This window comes from Oncorhynchus gorbuscha, linkage group LG11 (genome assembly GCF_021184085.1).
Source record: "Oncorhynchus gorbuscha isolate QuinsamMale2020 ecotype Even-year linkage group LG11, OgorEven_v1.0, whole genome shotgun sequence".
Classification (NCBI taxonomy): Eukaryota; Metazoa; Chordata; class Actinopteri; order Salmoniformes; family Salmonidae; genus Oncorhynchus; species Oncorhynchus gorbuscha.
In genome coordinates this window covers 350,503-364,648 of record NC_060183.1, presented here as the reverse complement: position 1 = coordinate 364,648, position 14,146 = coordinate 350,503, and the positions used below count along the sequence as shown (strand labels likewise).

Genomic DNA, 14,146 nt, shown 5'->3' with positions numbered 1-14,146 from the left:
AGTCTCGTTCACCTGAATCAGGCAGCTCCACTCTGCTAAGAGAAATACTACAGTCCAAATTAAAGCTATTCAAGTTTTGAAACCTCCTATTCTCTTGTTCTCTCTCTCTCTCTCTCTCTCTCTCTCTCTCTCTCTCTCTCTCTCTCTCTCTCTCTCTCTCACACACTAAACAAGGGGTGAAAGCAATGAGAAGAAAGAGCTCACAAGAGAAAGCTCCCTCTCTTCCTCTCTCTCTCTTTCTCTATCTCTTCCTCTCTCTCTTGTTCTCCCTCTCTTCCTCTCTTCCCCTCTCTCTCTCTCTCTCTCTCTCTCTCTCTCTCTCTCTCTCTCTCTCTCTCTCTCTCTCTCTCTCTCTCTCTCTCTCTCTCTCTCTCGTTCTCTCTCTCTCGTTCTCTTGATCTCTTCCTCTCTCTCTTGTTCTCTCTCTCTTCCTCTCGCTCTTGTTATATCTCCCTCTCTCTCTCTCTCTCTCTCTCTCTCTCTCTCTCTCTCTCTCTCTCACTCTTTTTCTTGTTCTTGTTCTCTCTCTCTTCTCTTCCTCTTTCTCTCTTGTTCTCTCTCTCGTCCTCTCTCTCTCTTTCTTTCTGAAGAGGAAAGCCAAGAGAGTGACTCAGTGAGAGTCAGCTGTTGGCTGATCCACCTTCTTGTGCATGTTAAGGAGACACAGCACACAGCGCAGGGTGGCTTCTTTAGACTCCTGGGAGCTGATCCTGTCCCAGACGTATCTCAGCGCGGCTCCCACGTGGCTGAAGGTTGAGGACAGAGTCCTCCTGAGAAACTGGAGCAGGGATCCTATCAGTCTACTGGAGAGGAGGGTTCGGAGCAGGAGGAACACTGCAGGCATAATGCTGCTGAAACACCCTGACACACAGCCAGGGACACACAGAGAGGGAGGAGAAGGAGGAGGAGGAGGGGAAAAGGGGGAGGTTTTGTGAAAGAGGGGAATGAAGTCACCACCTCTCTGCTCTCTCTCTCTCTCTCTCTCTCTCTCTCTCTCTCTCTCTCTCTCTCTCTCTCTCTCTCTCTCTCTCTCCCTCTCTCTCTCTCTCTCCCTCTCTCTCTCTCTCCCTGCTCTCTCTCAATCTTTCTGTTTTCTCATGATTTGGTTGAGTCTAATTGTGTTGCTGTCCTGGGGCTCTGTGGGATGTGTTTGTGTTTGTGAACAGAGCCCCAGGACCAGCCTGCTTAGGGGACTCTTCTACATGGTTCATCTCTCTGTAGGTGATGGCTTTGTTGTGGAAGGGTTTGGAATCACTTCCTTTTAGGTGGTTGTAGAATTTAACCTCTGGATTTTTATAATTAGCGGGTACCGGCCTAATTCTGCTCTGCATTCATTATTTGGTGTTTTACGTTGTACACAGAGGATATTTATGCAGAATTCTGCATGCAGAGTCTCAATTTGGTGTTTGTCCCCTTTGTGAATTCTTGGTTGGTGAGCGGACCCCAGACCTCACAACCATAAAGGGCAATGGGTTCTATAACTGATTCAAGTATTTTTAGCCAGATCCTAATTGGTATGTCGAATTTTCTGTTCCTTTTGATGGCATAGAATGCCCTTCTTGCCTTGTCTCTCAGATTGTTCACAGCTTTGGGGAAGTTACCTGTGGTACTGATGTTTAGGCTGAGGTATGTAGTTACCTGTGGTACTGATGTTTAGGCCGAGGTATGTAGTTACCTGTGGTACTGATGTTTAGGCCGAGGTGTGTATCGCTTTCTGTGTGCTGTTGGGCAACGGTGTCGAGATGGAATTTATACTTGTGGTCCTGGCAGATGGACCTTTTTTGGAACAGCATTATTTTTGTCTTACTGAGATCTCTCTTTCTCTGTCTCTGTGCAAAACTAATCCTCACTCTTCCATTTCAAGGATGAGAGGTCACCTGTCTTTCTCCAGTTAAAAAGCGCAATAGATGAAGTTCCCTGCATGTTGAAAACAGCATATTCTGTCCCAGTGATGTTGATTCGAGGATGACCTCCATATATATATTTTTTAACAAGTCAGTTAAATGACGGCCTACCCCGGCCTACCCCGGCCTACAACGGCCAAAACCCGGACAACGCTGCGCCAATTGTTTTCCGCCCTATGGGACTCCCAATCACGGACGGATTTAATTCAGCCGGGATTCAAACCAGGGACAGTAGTGACGCCTCCAGCACTGAGATGTAGTACCTTAGAACGCTGCACCACTCGTGAGCCACAGTGTGATAGTGATGTGAGGTCTTTAGTATGAGAGAGATATAGGGTCTGCTGTCTGGACCTCTGGCAGTCTCTATGGGGGTGCCACAGGGTTCAATTCTTGGACCGACTCTCTTCTCTGTATACATCAATGAGGTCACTCTTGCTGCTGGTGAGTCCCTGATCCACCTCTACGCAGACGACACCATTCTGTATACTTCCGGCCCTTCTTTGGACACTGTGTTAACAACCCTCCAGGCAAGCTTCAATGCCATACAACTCTCCTTCCGTGGCCTCCAATTGCTCTTAAATACAAGTAAAACTAAATGCATGCTCTTCAACCGATCGCTACATGCACCTACCCGTCTGTCCAACATCACTACTCTGGACGGCTCTGACTTAGAATACGTGGACAACTACAAATACTTAGGTGTCTGGTTAGACTGTAAACTCTCCTTCCAGACCCATATCAAACATCTCCAATCCAAAGTTAAATCTAGAATTGGCTTCCTATTTCGCAACAAAGCATCCTTCACTCATGCTGCCAAACATACCCTTGTAAAACTGACCATCCTACCAATCATTGACTTTGGCGATGTCATTTACAAAATAGCCTCCAATACCCTACTCAACAAATTGGATGCAGTCTATCACAGTGCAATCCAAAGCCCCATATACTACCCACCATTGCGACCTCCATCTCTGCTTTACGGAGACATGGCTTACTGGGAAAACGCTATCCAGGGCGGTGCAGCCAACGGGTTTCTCCACGCATCGTGCCGACAGAAACAAACATCTCTCTGGTAAGAAGAGTGGAGGGGGCGTATGCCTCATGACTAACGGGACATGGTGTGATGAAGAAAACATACAGGAACTCAAATCCTTCTGTTCACCTGATTTAGAATTCCTCACAATCAAATGTAGACCGCATTATCTTCCAAGAGAATTCTCTTCGATTATAATCACAGCCGTATATATCCCCCCCCAAGCAGACACATCGATGGCTCTGAACGAACTTTATTTAACTCTTTGCAAACTGGAAAACATTTATCCGGAGGCTGCATTCATTGTAGCTGGGGATTTTAACAAAGCCAATCTGAAAACAAGACTCCCTAAATTTTATCAGCATATCGATTGCGCAACCAGGGGTGGTAAAACCTTGGATCATTGTTACTCTAACTTCCGCGACGCATATAAGGCCCTGCCCCGCCCCCTTTCGGAAAAGCTGACCACGACTCCATTTTGCTGATCCCTGCCTACAGACAGAAATTAAAACAAGAGGCTCCCACGCTGAGGTCTGTCCAACGCTGGTCAGAACAAGCTGACTCTACACTCCAAGACTGCTTCCATCACGTGGACTGGGACATGTTTCGTATTGCGTCAGATGGGAATATTGACGAATACGCTGATTCGGTGTGCGAGTTCATTAGAACGTGCGTCGAAGATGTCGTTCCCATAGCAACGATAAAAACATTCCCTAACCAGAAACCGTGGATTGATGGCAGCATTCGCGTGAAACTGAAAGCGCGAACCACTGCTTTTAATCAGGGCAAGGTGTCTGGCAACATGACTGAATACAAACAGTGCAGCTATTCCCTCCGTAAGGCTATCAAACAAGCTAAGCGTCAGTACAGAGACAAAGTGGAATCTCAATTCAATGGCTCAGACACAAGAGGCATGTGGCAGGGTCTACAGTCAATCACGGACTACAAGATGAAATCCAGCCCAGTCACGGACCAGGATGTCTTGCTCCCAGGCAGACTAAATAACTTTTTGCCCGCTTTGAGGACAATACAGTGCCACTGACACGGCCTGCAACGGAAACATGCAGTCTCTCCTTCACTGCAGCCGAGGTGAGTAAGACATTTAAACGTGTTAACCCTCGCAAGGCTGCAGGCCCAGACGGCATCCCCAGCCGCGCCCTCCGAGCATGCGCAGACCAGCTGGCCGGTGTGTTTACGGACATATTCAATCAATCCCTATACCAGTCTGCTGTTCCCACATGCTTCAAGAGGGCCACCATTGTTCCTGTTCCCAAGAAAGCTAAGGTAACTGAGCTAAACGACTACCGCCCCGTAGCACTCACTTCCGTCATCATGAAGTGCTTTGAGAGACTAGTCAAGGACCATATCACCTCCACCCTACCTGACACCCTAGACCCACTCCAATTTGCTTACCGCCCAAATAGGTCCACAGACGATGCAATCTCAACCACACTGCACACTGCCCTAACCCACCTGGACAAGAGGAATACCTATGTGAGAATGCTGTTCATCGACTACAGCTCGGCATTCAACACCATAGTACCCTCCAAGCTCGTCATCAAGCTCGAGACCCTGGGTCTCGACCCCGCCCTGTGCAACTGGGTACTGGACTTCCTGACGGGCCGCCCCCAGGTGGTGAGGGTAGGCAACAACATCTCCTCCCCGCTGATCCTCAACACGGGGGCCCCACAAGGGTGCGTTCTGAGCCCTCTGCTGTACTCCCTGTTCACCCACGACTGCGTGGCCACGCACGCCTCCAACTCAATCATCAAGTTTGCGGACGACACAACAGTGGTAGGCTTGATTACCAACAACGACGAGACGGCCTACAGGGAGGGGGTGAGGGCCCTTGGAGTGTGGTGTCAGGAAAATAACCTCACACTCAACGTCAACAAAACTAAGGAGATGATTGTGGACTTCAGGAAACAGCAGAGGGAACACCCCCCTATCCACATCGATGGAACAGTAGTGGAGAGGGTAGCTAGTTTTAAGTTCCTCGGCATACACATCACAGACAAACTGAATTGGTCCACTCACACTGACAGCGTCGTGAAGAAGGCGCAGCAGCGCCTATTCAACCTCAGGAGGCTGAAAAATTCGGCTTGTCACCAAAAGCACTCACAAACTTCTACAGATGCACAATCGAGAGCATCCTGGCGGGCTGTATCACCGCCTGGTACGGCAACTGCTCCGCCCTCAACCGTAAGGCTCTCCAGAGGGTAGTGAGGACTGCACAACGCATCACCGGGGGCAAACTACCTGCCCTCCAGGACACCTACACCACCCGTTGTTACAGGAAGGCCATAAAGATCATCAAGGACATCAACCACCCGAACCACTGCCTGTTCACCCCGCTATCATCCAGAAGGCGAGGTCAGTACAGGTGCATCAAAGCTGGGACCGAGAGACTGAAAAACAGCTTCTATCTCAAGGCCATCAGACTGTTAAATAGCCACCACTAACATTGAGTGGCTGCAGCCAACACACTGACACTGACCCAACTCCAGCCATTTTAATAATGGGAATTGATGGAAATTATGTAAATATATCACTAGCCACTTTAAACAATGCTACCTTATATAATGTTACTTACCCTACATTATTCATCTCATATGCATATGTATATACTGTACTCTACAACATCGACTGCATCCTTATGTAACACATGTATCACTAGCCACTTTAACTATGCCACTTTGTTTACTTTGTCTACACACTCATCTCATATGTATATACTGTACTCGATACCATCTACTGTATGCTGCTCTGTACCATCACTCATTCATATATCCTTATGTACATGTTCCTTATCCCCTTACACTGTGTATAAGACAGTAGTTTTGGAATTGTTAGTTAGATTACTTGTTGGTTATCACTGCATTGTCGGAACTAGAAGCACAAGCATTTCGCTACACTCGCATTAACATCTGCTAACCATGTGTATGTGACAAATAAAATTTGATTTGATTTGATTTGATTTGTACGCTCTCGTTGGCTGGCCCTCGCTTCATACTCGTCGCCAAACCCACTGGCTCCATGTCATCTACAAGACCCTGCTAGGTAAAGTCCCCCCTTATCTCAGCTCGCTCAGCTCACCATAGCATCTCCCACCTGTAGCACACGCTCCAGCAGGTATATCTCTCTAGTCACCCCCAAAACCAATTATTTCTTTGGCCGCCTCTCCTTCCAGTTCTCTGCTGCCAATGATTGGAACGAACTACAAAAATCTCTGAAACTGGAAACACTTATCTCCCTCACTAGCTTTAAGCACCAACTGTCAGAGCATCTTACAGATTACTGCATCTGTACATAGCCCACCTATAATTTAGCCCAAACAACTACCTCTTTCCCAACTGTATTTAATTTCTTTATTTATTTTGCTCCTTTGCACCCCATTATTTTTATTTCTACTTTGCACATTCTTCCATTGCAAAACTACAATTCCAGTGTTTTACTTGCTATATTGTATTTACTTTGCCACCATGGCCTTTTTTGCCTTTACCTCCCTTCTCACCTAATTTGCTCACATTGTATATAGACTTGTTTATACTGTATTATTGACTGTATGTTTGTTTTACTCCATGTGTAACTCTGTGTCGTTGTATCTGTCGAACTGCTTTGCTTTATCTTGGCCAGGTCGCAATTGTAAATGAGAACTTGTTCTCAACTTGCCTACCTGGTTAAATAAAGGTGAAATAAAACATAAAATAAAATACAAATGCATGCCGTCCCTCCCTACAGAAGTGAATCATTCTCTCTGTCTCCAATCCCCCCGTCCCAGCTGTCTGTCTCCACTCTCCTCTGGCCCAGCTGTCTGTCTCCACTCTCCTCTGGCCCAGCTGTCTGTCTCCACTCTCCTCTGTCCCAGCTGTCTGTCTCCACTCTCCTCTGTCCCAGCTGTCTGTCTCCAATCCCCCCGTCCCAGCTGTCTGTCTCCACTCTCCTCTGTCCCAGCTGTCTGTCTCCACTCTCCTCTGTCCCAGTTGTCTGTCTCCACTCTCCTCTGTCCCATCTGTCTGTCTCCACTCTCCTCTGTCCCAGCTGTCTGTCTCCACTCTCCTCTGTCCCAGTTGTCTGTCTCCACTCTCCTCTGTCCCAGCTGTCTGTCTCCACTCTCCTCTGGGTGTTATTGAGTTGACACAACAGCAGAGTAAACAGGGAGGAGAGGAGGAGAACAGCTGTGCTCCTAAAAAAGGAACTTTCTCACTTGACCTTTAGCTGCTGATCTGACCAGGTGGATGAAAACAAGCTGATCCAACTACATCTGTGTTACACAATTAAACTGAGATCTTTTTAGATCAGGAAATGTAGTTTTTGTAGAACAATAAGTCCATTAGTAGTGAAGTCATGGCCTGTTTGTAGACCTCAGTCAGCAGACTACCATATGGCTGCTCCCTGGCTCTGACCTGACCACCATATGGCTGCTCCCTGACTCTGTCCTGACCACCATATGGCTGCTCCCTGACTCTGTCCTGACCACCATATGGCTGCTCCCTGACTCTGTCCTGACCACCATATGGCTGCTCCCTGACTCTGTCCTGACCACCATATGGCTGCTCCCTGGTTCTGACCTGACCACCATATGGCTGCTCCCTGACTCTGTCCTGACCACCATATGGCTGCTCCCTGACTCTGACCTGACCACCATATGGCTGCTCCCTGACTCTGTCCTGACCACCATATCGCTGCTCCCTGACTCTGACCTGACTACCATATGGCTGCTCCCTGACTCTGACCTGACCACCATATGGCTGCTCCCTGACTCTGTCCTGACCACCATATCGCTGCTCCTTGGCTCTGACCTACTGAATGGGGCTTTTAAATCATCTGTGGTACCAAGATGAAGTCATAATAGTAACACATTTTAATGTGCCTCAGCTTGAAATCAGAGAGAGACTGAACATACTGGGGGAGGGGGGTGCTTGAAAACTCTGCAAGGGTTATGTCTGTGTGTACCCCAAAACTGATACAATAACCGCCAGAATTCCTAGAGTGCCCCATGTATAGAGCTTGGTCCAGACCGCAAACTACAACATTCAATAGATGTCATGTCTAACAGCTGAGGGCTTTGAATAGACAGCAGTCCTGGATTAAACACATGGTTCAACATTAGTTAGATCCCTGAAGAACTCTAACACTGCTTTCCACCAGTGAAGAACCCAGGAATGAATTGAGAAATGAAAGGATTTTAGTTCTGTAAAACAACAGCACTTCTATCATTAATATCAAGTCAAATCAAATTGTATTGGTCACATACACATGCTTATGCTTCTAATTCCGACAGTGCAGCAATGTCTAACAAGTAACCTAACAATTCCACAGCAAGTACCTAATACACACACATCTAAGTAAAGGGATTGATTAAGAATATTTACATAAAAATATATGGATGGTCCATGACCGACCGGCATAGATGGAATGCAATAGCTGTTACAAAATACAGTGCATACATCTGGGACAGGTAGTCCAAGATCTGTAAACATCATTAAAGTGGCATTAATAGGGACTAGTGTTCCATTTATTAAAGTGGCCAATGATTTCAAGTCTATATGTAGGCTGCAGCCTCTCTGTGCTAGTTATGGCTGTTTAACAGTCTGATGGCCTTGAGATAGAAGCTGTTTTTCAGGCTCTCAGCACCAGCTTTGATGCACCTATATTGACCTCGCCTTCTGGATGGTAAACGGGGTGAACAGACAGTGGCTCGGGTGGTTTATGTCCTTGATGATCTTTTTGGCATTCCTGTGACATCGGGTGCTGTAGGTTTCCTGGAGGGCAGCTAGTTTGCCCTCGGTGATACGACGTGCGGTTGCCAAACCAGGTAGTAGCAGTACCAGCCTGACAGGATACTCTCAATTGTGCATCTTTAGAGGTTTATGAGGGTTTTAGGTGACAAGATACATTTCTTCACCCTCCTGTGGTTGGAGAGGCGCTGTTGCACCTTCTTCACCACGCTGTCTGTGTGGGTGGACCATTTCAGTTTGTCCGTGATGTGTACGCCGAGGAACTTAAAACATTCCACCTTCTCCACTGCTGCCCCGTCGATGTGGATGGGAGCTGCTCCCTCTGCTGTTTCCTGAAGTCCACGATTGATATTTGTTGACATCTCCTCCCTGTAGGCCGTCTCGTCGTTGTTGGTAATCAAGCCTACCACTGTAGTGTCATCTGCCAGCTTGATGATCGAGTTGGAGGCGTGCATGGCCACGCAGTCATGGGTGAACAGGGGGTACAGGAGGGGGCTGAGCACACACCCTTGTAGGGCCCCAGTGTTGAGGATCAGCGAAGTGGAGATGTTGTTACCTACCTTCACCACCTGGGGGTGACTGGTCAGAAAGTCCAGGACCCAAATTGCACAGGGTGGGGTAGAACCCCAGGGCTTCAAACTTAATGATGAGCTTGGAGGGTACTATGGTGTTGAATGTTGAGCTGTACTCAATGAACAGCATTCCTACATAGATATTCCTCTTGTCCTGATGGGATAGGGCAGTGTGATGGCGATTGCATCGTCTGTGGACCTATTGGGGCAGGTAAGCAAATTGCAGTGGGTCTAGGGTTACAGTTAAGTTGGAGGTGATATGATCCTTGACTTGTCTCTCAAAGCACTTCATGATGACAGAAGTGAGTGCTACGTGGCAAAAGTAATTTAGTTCAGTTATCTTTGCCTTCTTGGGCACAGGAACAATGGTGGTAATATTGAAGCATGTTGGGGCAGTAGACTGGGATAGGGAGAGATTGAATATGTCCATTAACACCCTCGCCATCTGATCTGTGCATGCTCTGAGGACGCGGTTAGGGATGCCATCTGGGCCGAAAGCCTTGCAAGGGTTAACACGTATAAATATCTTACTCACGTCAGTCACGGAGAAGGAGGGGGGGGGGGCAGCAGTCCTTGGTAGCGGGCCACGTCGGTGGTACTGTATCATCCTCAAAGCGGCTAAAGAAGGTGTTTAGTTTGTCTGGAAGCAAGACGTAGCTGGTTTTCTTTGTGTAATACGTGATTGCCTGTAGACCCTGCCCCATACGTCTCGTGTCTGAGCCGTTGAATTGCGACTGCACTTTGTTCATATACTGACGTTTCGCTTGTTTGATTACCTTGTGGAGGGAATAACTACACTGTTTGTATTCAGCCATATTCACGGTCATCTTTCCGTGGTAAGATGTGTTGGTTAGTGCTTTCAGTTTTGTGCAAATGCCGCCATCTATCCACGGTTTCTGGTTAGGGTAGGTTTTAATAGTCACAGTGGGTACAACATCTCCAATGCACCTCCTTGTAAACTCCGTCACAGAATCGGCGTATGAATTTATATAATTCTCTGAGGCTACCCGGAACATGTCCCAGTCCGTGTGATGAAAACAATCTTGAAGTGTGGATTCCGATTGGTCAGACTAGCATTGAATGGTCCTAGTCACGGGTACATCCTGTTTGAATTTCTGCCTATAGGATGGGAGAAGCAAAATGGAGTCGTGGTCGGATTTGCCAAATGGAGGATGGGGGACAGCCTTGAATGCATCGCAAAAGTTAGAGTATCAGTGATTCAGAGTTTTGCCAGGGCAAGTACTATAATCAATATGCTGATAGAACTTAGGTAGCCTTGTTCTCAAATTTGCTTTGTTAAAATCCCCAGGTACAATAAATGCGGATGAATGATTTCCAATTTGCATAGAGTCCAGTGCAGTTCCTTGAGGGCCGTCGTGGTATCGGCTTGGGGGTGATATACACTGCAGTGACAATAACCAACGAGAATTGTCTTGGAGATAATACAGAGGGCATTTGATTATGAGGAATTCTAGTTCCGGTGAACAGAAGGACTCGAGTTCCTGTATGTTGTTACAATTACACCATGAGTTGTTAATCATGAAACACACACCACTGCCTTTCTTCTTCCCTAAGAGATGTTTATTTTGTCAGCGCGATGCATAAAGAATTCTGGTGGCTGTACCGACTCCAACAGCATGTTCCCAGAGAGCCATGTTTCAGTGAAACAGAGTATGTTACAATCCCTGATGTCTCTCTGGAAAGCAACCCTAGCCCTAATTTAGTCTACGTTGTTATCTAGAGACTGGACATTCGTGAGTAAAGTATGCAGAAGCGGTGGGTGGTGTGCGTGCCTCTGAAGTCTGACGAGAAGGCCACCATGTCTACCTCTCCTGTGGCGACATTGTTTTGGGTCAGCCTCTGGAAACAGTTTGAATGCCTTGGGTAGTTTGAACAAAGGATCCGCTTCGGGAAAGTTGTATTCCTGGTTGTAGTGCTGGTAAGTTGACATCGCTCTGAGATCCAATAGTTCTTCCCAGCTGTATGTAATAACACTTAAGATTTTCTGGGCTAACAATGTAAGAAATAATACGTCCAAAAACAAAATACTTCATAGTTTCCTAAGGAGTAGAAGCGAGGCGACCCTGTCTCTGTCGGCGCCATCTTGAAGAGCTGATAGGGAACAAGAGACGTGTTTTACACATAGTGAGTAAACATTTAGATGAACAACTATTGTTTTTGCTTGCGTAGGCGGTATGTTGTGTTTGTTTGCCTGCGGTCCAGAGGCTGGAAGGTGTCACGAATATTACCGAAGGTGACTCCCCCTTCTTGTTCGGGTGGCGCTCGGCGGTCGTCATCGCCGGTCTACTAGCTATCGCCGATCCGTTGTTCTGTGTTCGTTTAGTTTTGTCTAATTGGTAGCACCTGTTTCTAGTTTGGTTGTTAGGATAGGGTTATATATAGTCTGTTCAGCCCGCTTCTGTTTCGTGCGGGCTTGTTCTCCTGTTTCCTTGTTTGAGTGTATTTTTGTTGGCATTTTGGGTTTCACGCTGTCCGTTTATATTTCTGTTCATTTGTGTTTCCACTTTTGTACATGTTATGTTTCTAGGACATTAAAGCATGTTGTTTTTCCCACATCCTTTGCTCTCTGCGCCTGACACCACACCTCTTCACTCATTATTCTTAACAGAAGGTCTGTCCTGTTAAGATGTGTACCAGGTCCTCTGGCAGGGTAGAGCACTGATCTGCACTTTAACACCTTCCTAGTGTTGTTTGCTCATGACATTGTCTTCTTTTATGTCTTCCATGCAGTATACATACTAGACTGGGCTACACGCATGTCTGAGGGCTGACTATTCAGTGCTGTAGCCAAGGTTTGAAAGCATCCTCCCTCCAGTAGTCTCTCTAAAGATGCCTAGTGAGAGAAGCTGTTTGTGTATAAATGATCTAATAATGCACTGTTGCCCTCCCAAGAAGATAATGAAAACATGGAGTTCTCTAACCCTGGCTTGGCCCGGTGGGCAGAAGACAGGCTTAGATCACAAGCTGTAGTGGCCCAATGTCCTATTAATTATGACACTTTAACTTACCAAAATAAACTTATTTTATTTTGGTACAGTGCCTTCAGAAAGCATTCACACCTCTTGACTTTTTCCACATTTTGTGTTACAGGATGAATTGAAATGGATTCAATTGAGATTGTGTGTCACTGTCCTACACAAAGTACCTCACAATGTCAAAGTGGAATTATGTTTTTAGAAATTTAGATCCAAAATGTCTTGAGTCAATAAGTGTTCAACCCCTTTGTTATGGCAAGCCTACAGTAAATATATTCAGGAGTAAAAAATGTACATGACAAGTCACATAATACATTGCCTGGACTAGCTCTGTGTGCAATAATAGGGTTTAAGATTATTTTGGAATGACTACCTCATCTCTGTACCCCACACATACAATTATCTGTAAGGTCTCTCAGTCGGGAAGTGAATTTCAAAAACAGATACAACCACAAAGACCAGTTCAGTTTTCCAATGCCTCGCAAAGAAGGGCAACTATTGGTAGATTAAAATATATATATATATATACAGAACCAGTCAAAAGTTTGGACACACCTACTCATTCAAGGGCTTTTCTTTATTTGTTACTATTTTCTACATTGTAGAATAATAGTGAAGACATCAAAACTATGAAATAACAAAAACTATGTGACAACTTTTGCACACTCTTGGCATTCTCTCAACCAGCTTCACCTGAAATGCCTTTCCAACAGTCTTGAAAGTGTTCCCACATATGCTGAGCACCTGTTTGCTGCTTTTCCTTCACTCTGCGGTCCAACTCCTCCCATAGTCACTTTACCCCTACCAGTTAGTGGAGGTAATTTGTACTTGTAGGTAGGCGTAAAGTGACTATGCATAGAAAGAGGGGGTCAATGTAAGTAGTCCGGGTGGACATTTAAGAAATTATTTAGCAGTCTCATAGCATGGGGGTAGAAGCTGTCAAGGAGCCTTTTGGACCTAGACTCGGCGTTCCGGTACCGTTTGCCGTGCGGTAGCAGAGAGAACAGTTTACGACTTGGGTGACTGGAGTCTGACAATTTTTTGGGGCCTTCCTCTGACACCGCCTGGTATATAAGTCCTGGATGACAGGAATCTTGGCCCCAGTGATGTATTGGGCCATACGCACTACCCTCTGTTGCGCCTTACGATCAGATGACGAACAGTTGGCATACAAAAAGGTGATAAAACCGGTCAGGATGCTCTCGATGGTGCAGCTGTAGAACATTATGAGGATCTGGGGACCATGCCAATTCTTTTCAGTCTCCTGAGGGGGGAAAGGTGTTGTCGTGCCGTCTTCACGACTGTCTTCGTGTGTTCGGACCATGATAGTTTGTTGGGGATGTGGACACCAAGGAAATTAACTCTCGACCGGCTCCACTACAGCCCATCGATGTTAATCGGGGCCTGTTCAGCCCTCCTTTTCCTGTAGTCCAAGATCATCTCCTTTGTCTTGCTCAAATTGAGCGAGAGGTTGTTATCCTGGCACCACACTTCATCACTGTGTTGGTGTGTTGTTTCCTCTTCATCACTGTGTTGGTGTGTTGTCGCCTCTTCATCACTGTGTTGGTGTGTTGTTTCCTCTTCATCACTGTGTTGTCTGTGTTGTTTCCTCTTCATCACTGTGTTGTTTCACATATGTTGGTGTGTTGTTTCCTCTTCATCACTGTGTTGTTTCCTCTTCATCACTGTGTTGTTTCCTCTTCATCACTGTGTTGTTTCCTCTTCATCACTGTGTTGTTTCCTCTTCATCACTGTGTTGGTGTGTTGTTTCCTCTTCATCACTGTGTTGTTTCCTCTTCATCACTGTGTTGGTGTGTTGTTTCCTCTTCATCACTGTGTTGTTTCCTCTTCATCACTGTGTTGTTTCCTCTTCATCACTGTGTTGTTTCCTCTTCATCAC

General features: G+C 46.4%; 1 protein-coding gene across 1 annotated transcript; it reads right to left on the bottom strand.

The window, feature by feature from the left end:
- Nucleotides 1-477: 477 nt before the first annotated feature.
- On the bottom strand, nt 478-851 carry LOC124048007 (protein myomixer-like). The gene has a single exon (XM_046368366.1). The coding sequence runs from the start codon at nt 842-844 to the stop codon at nt 611-613; it is 234 nt and encodes a 77-aa protein (XP_046224322.1). The 5' UTR covers nt 845-851; the 3' UTR covers nt 478-610.
- Nucleotides 852-14,146: the final 13,295 nt, after the last annotated feature.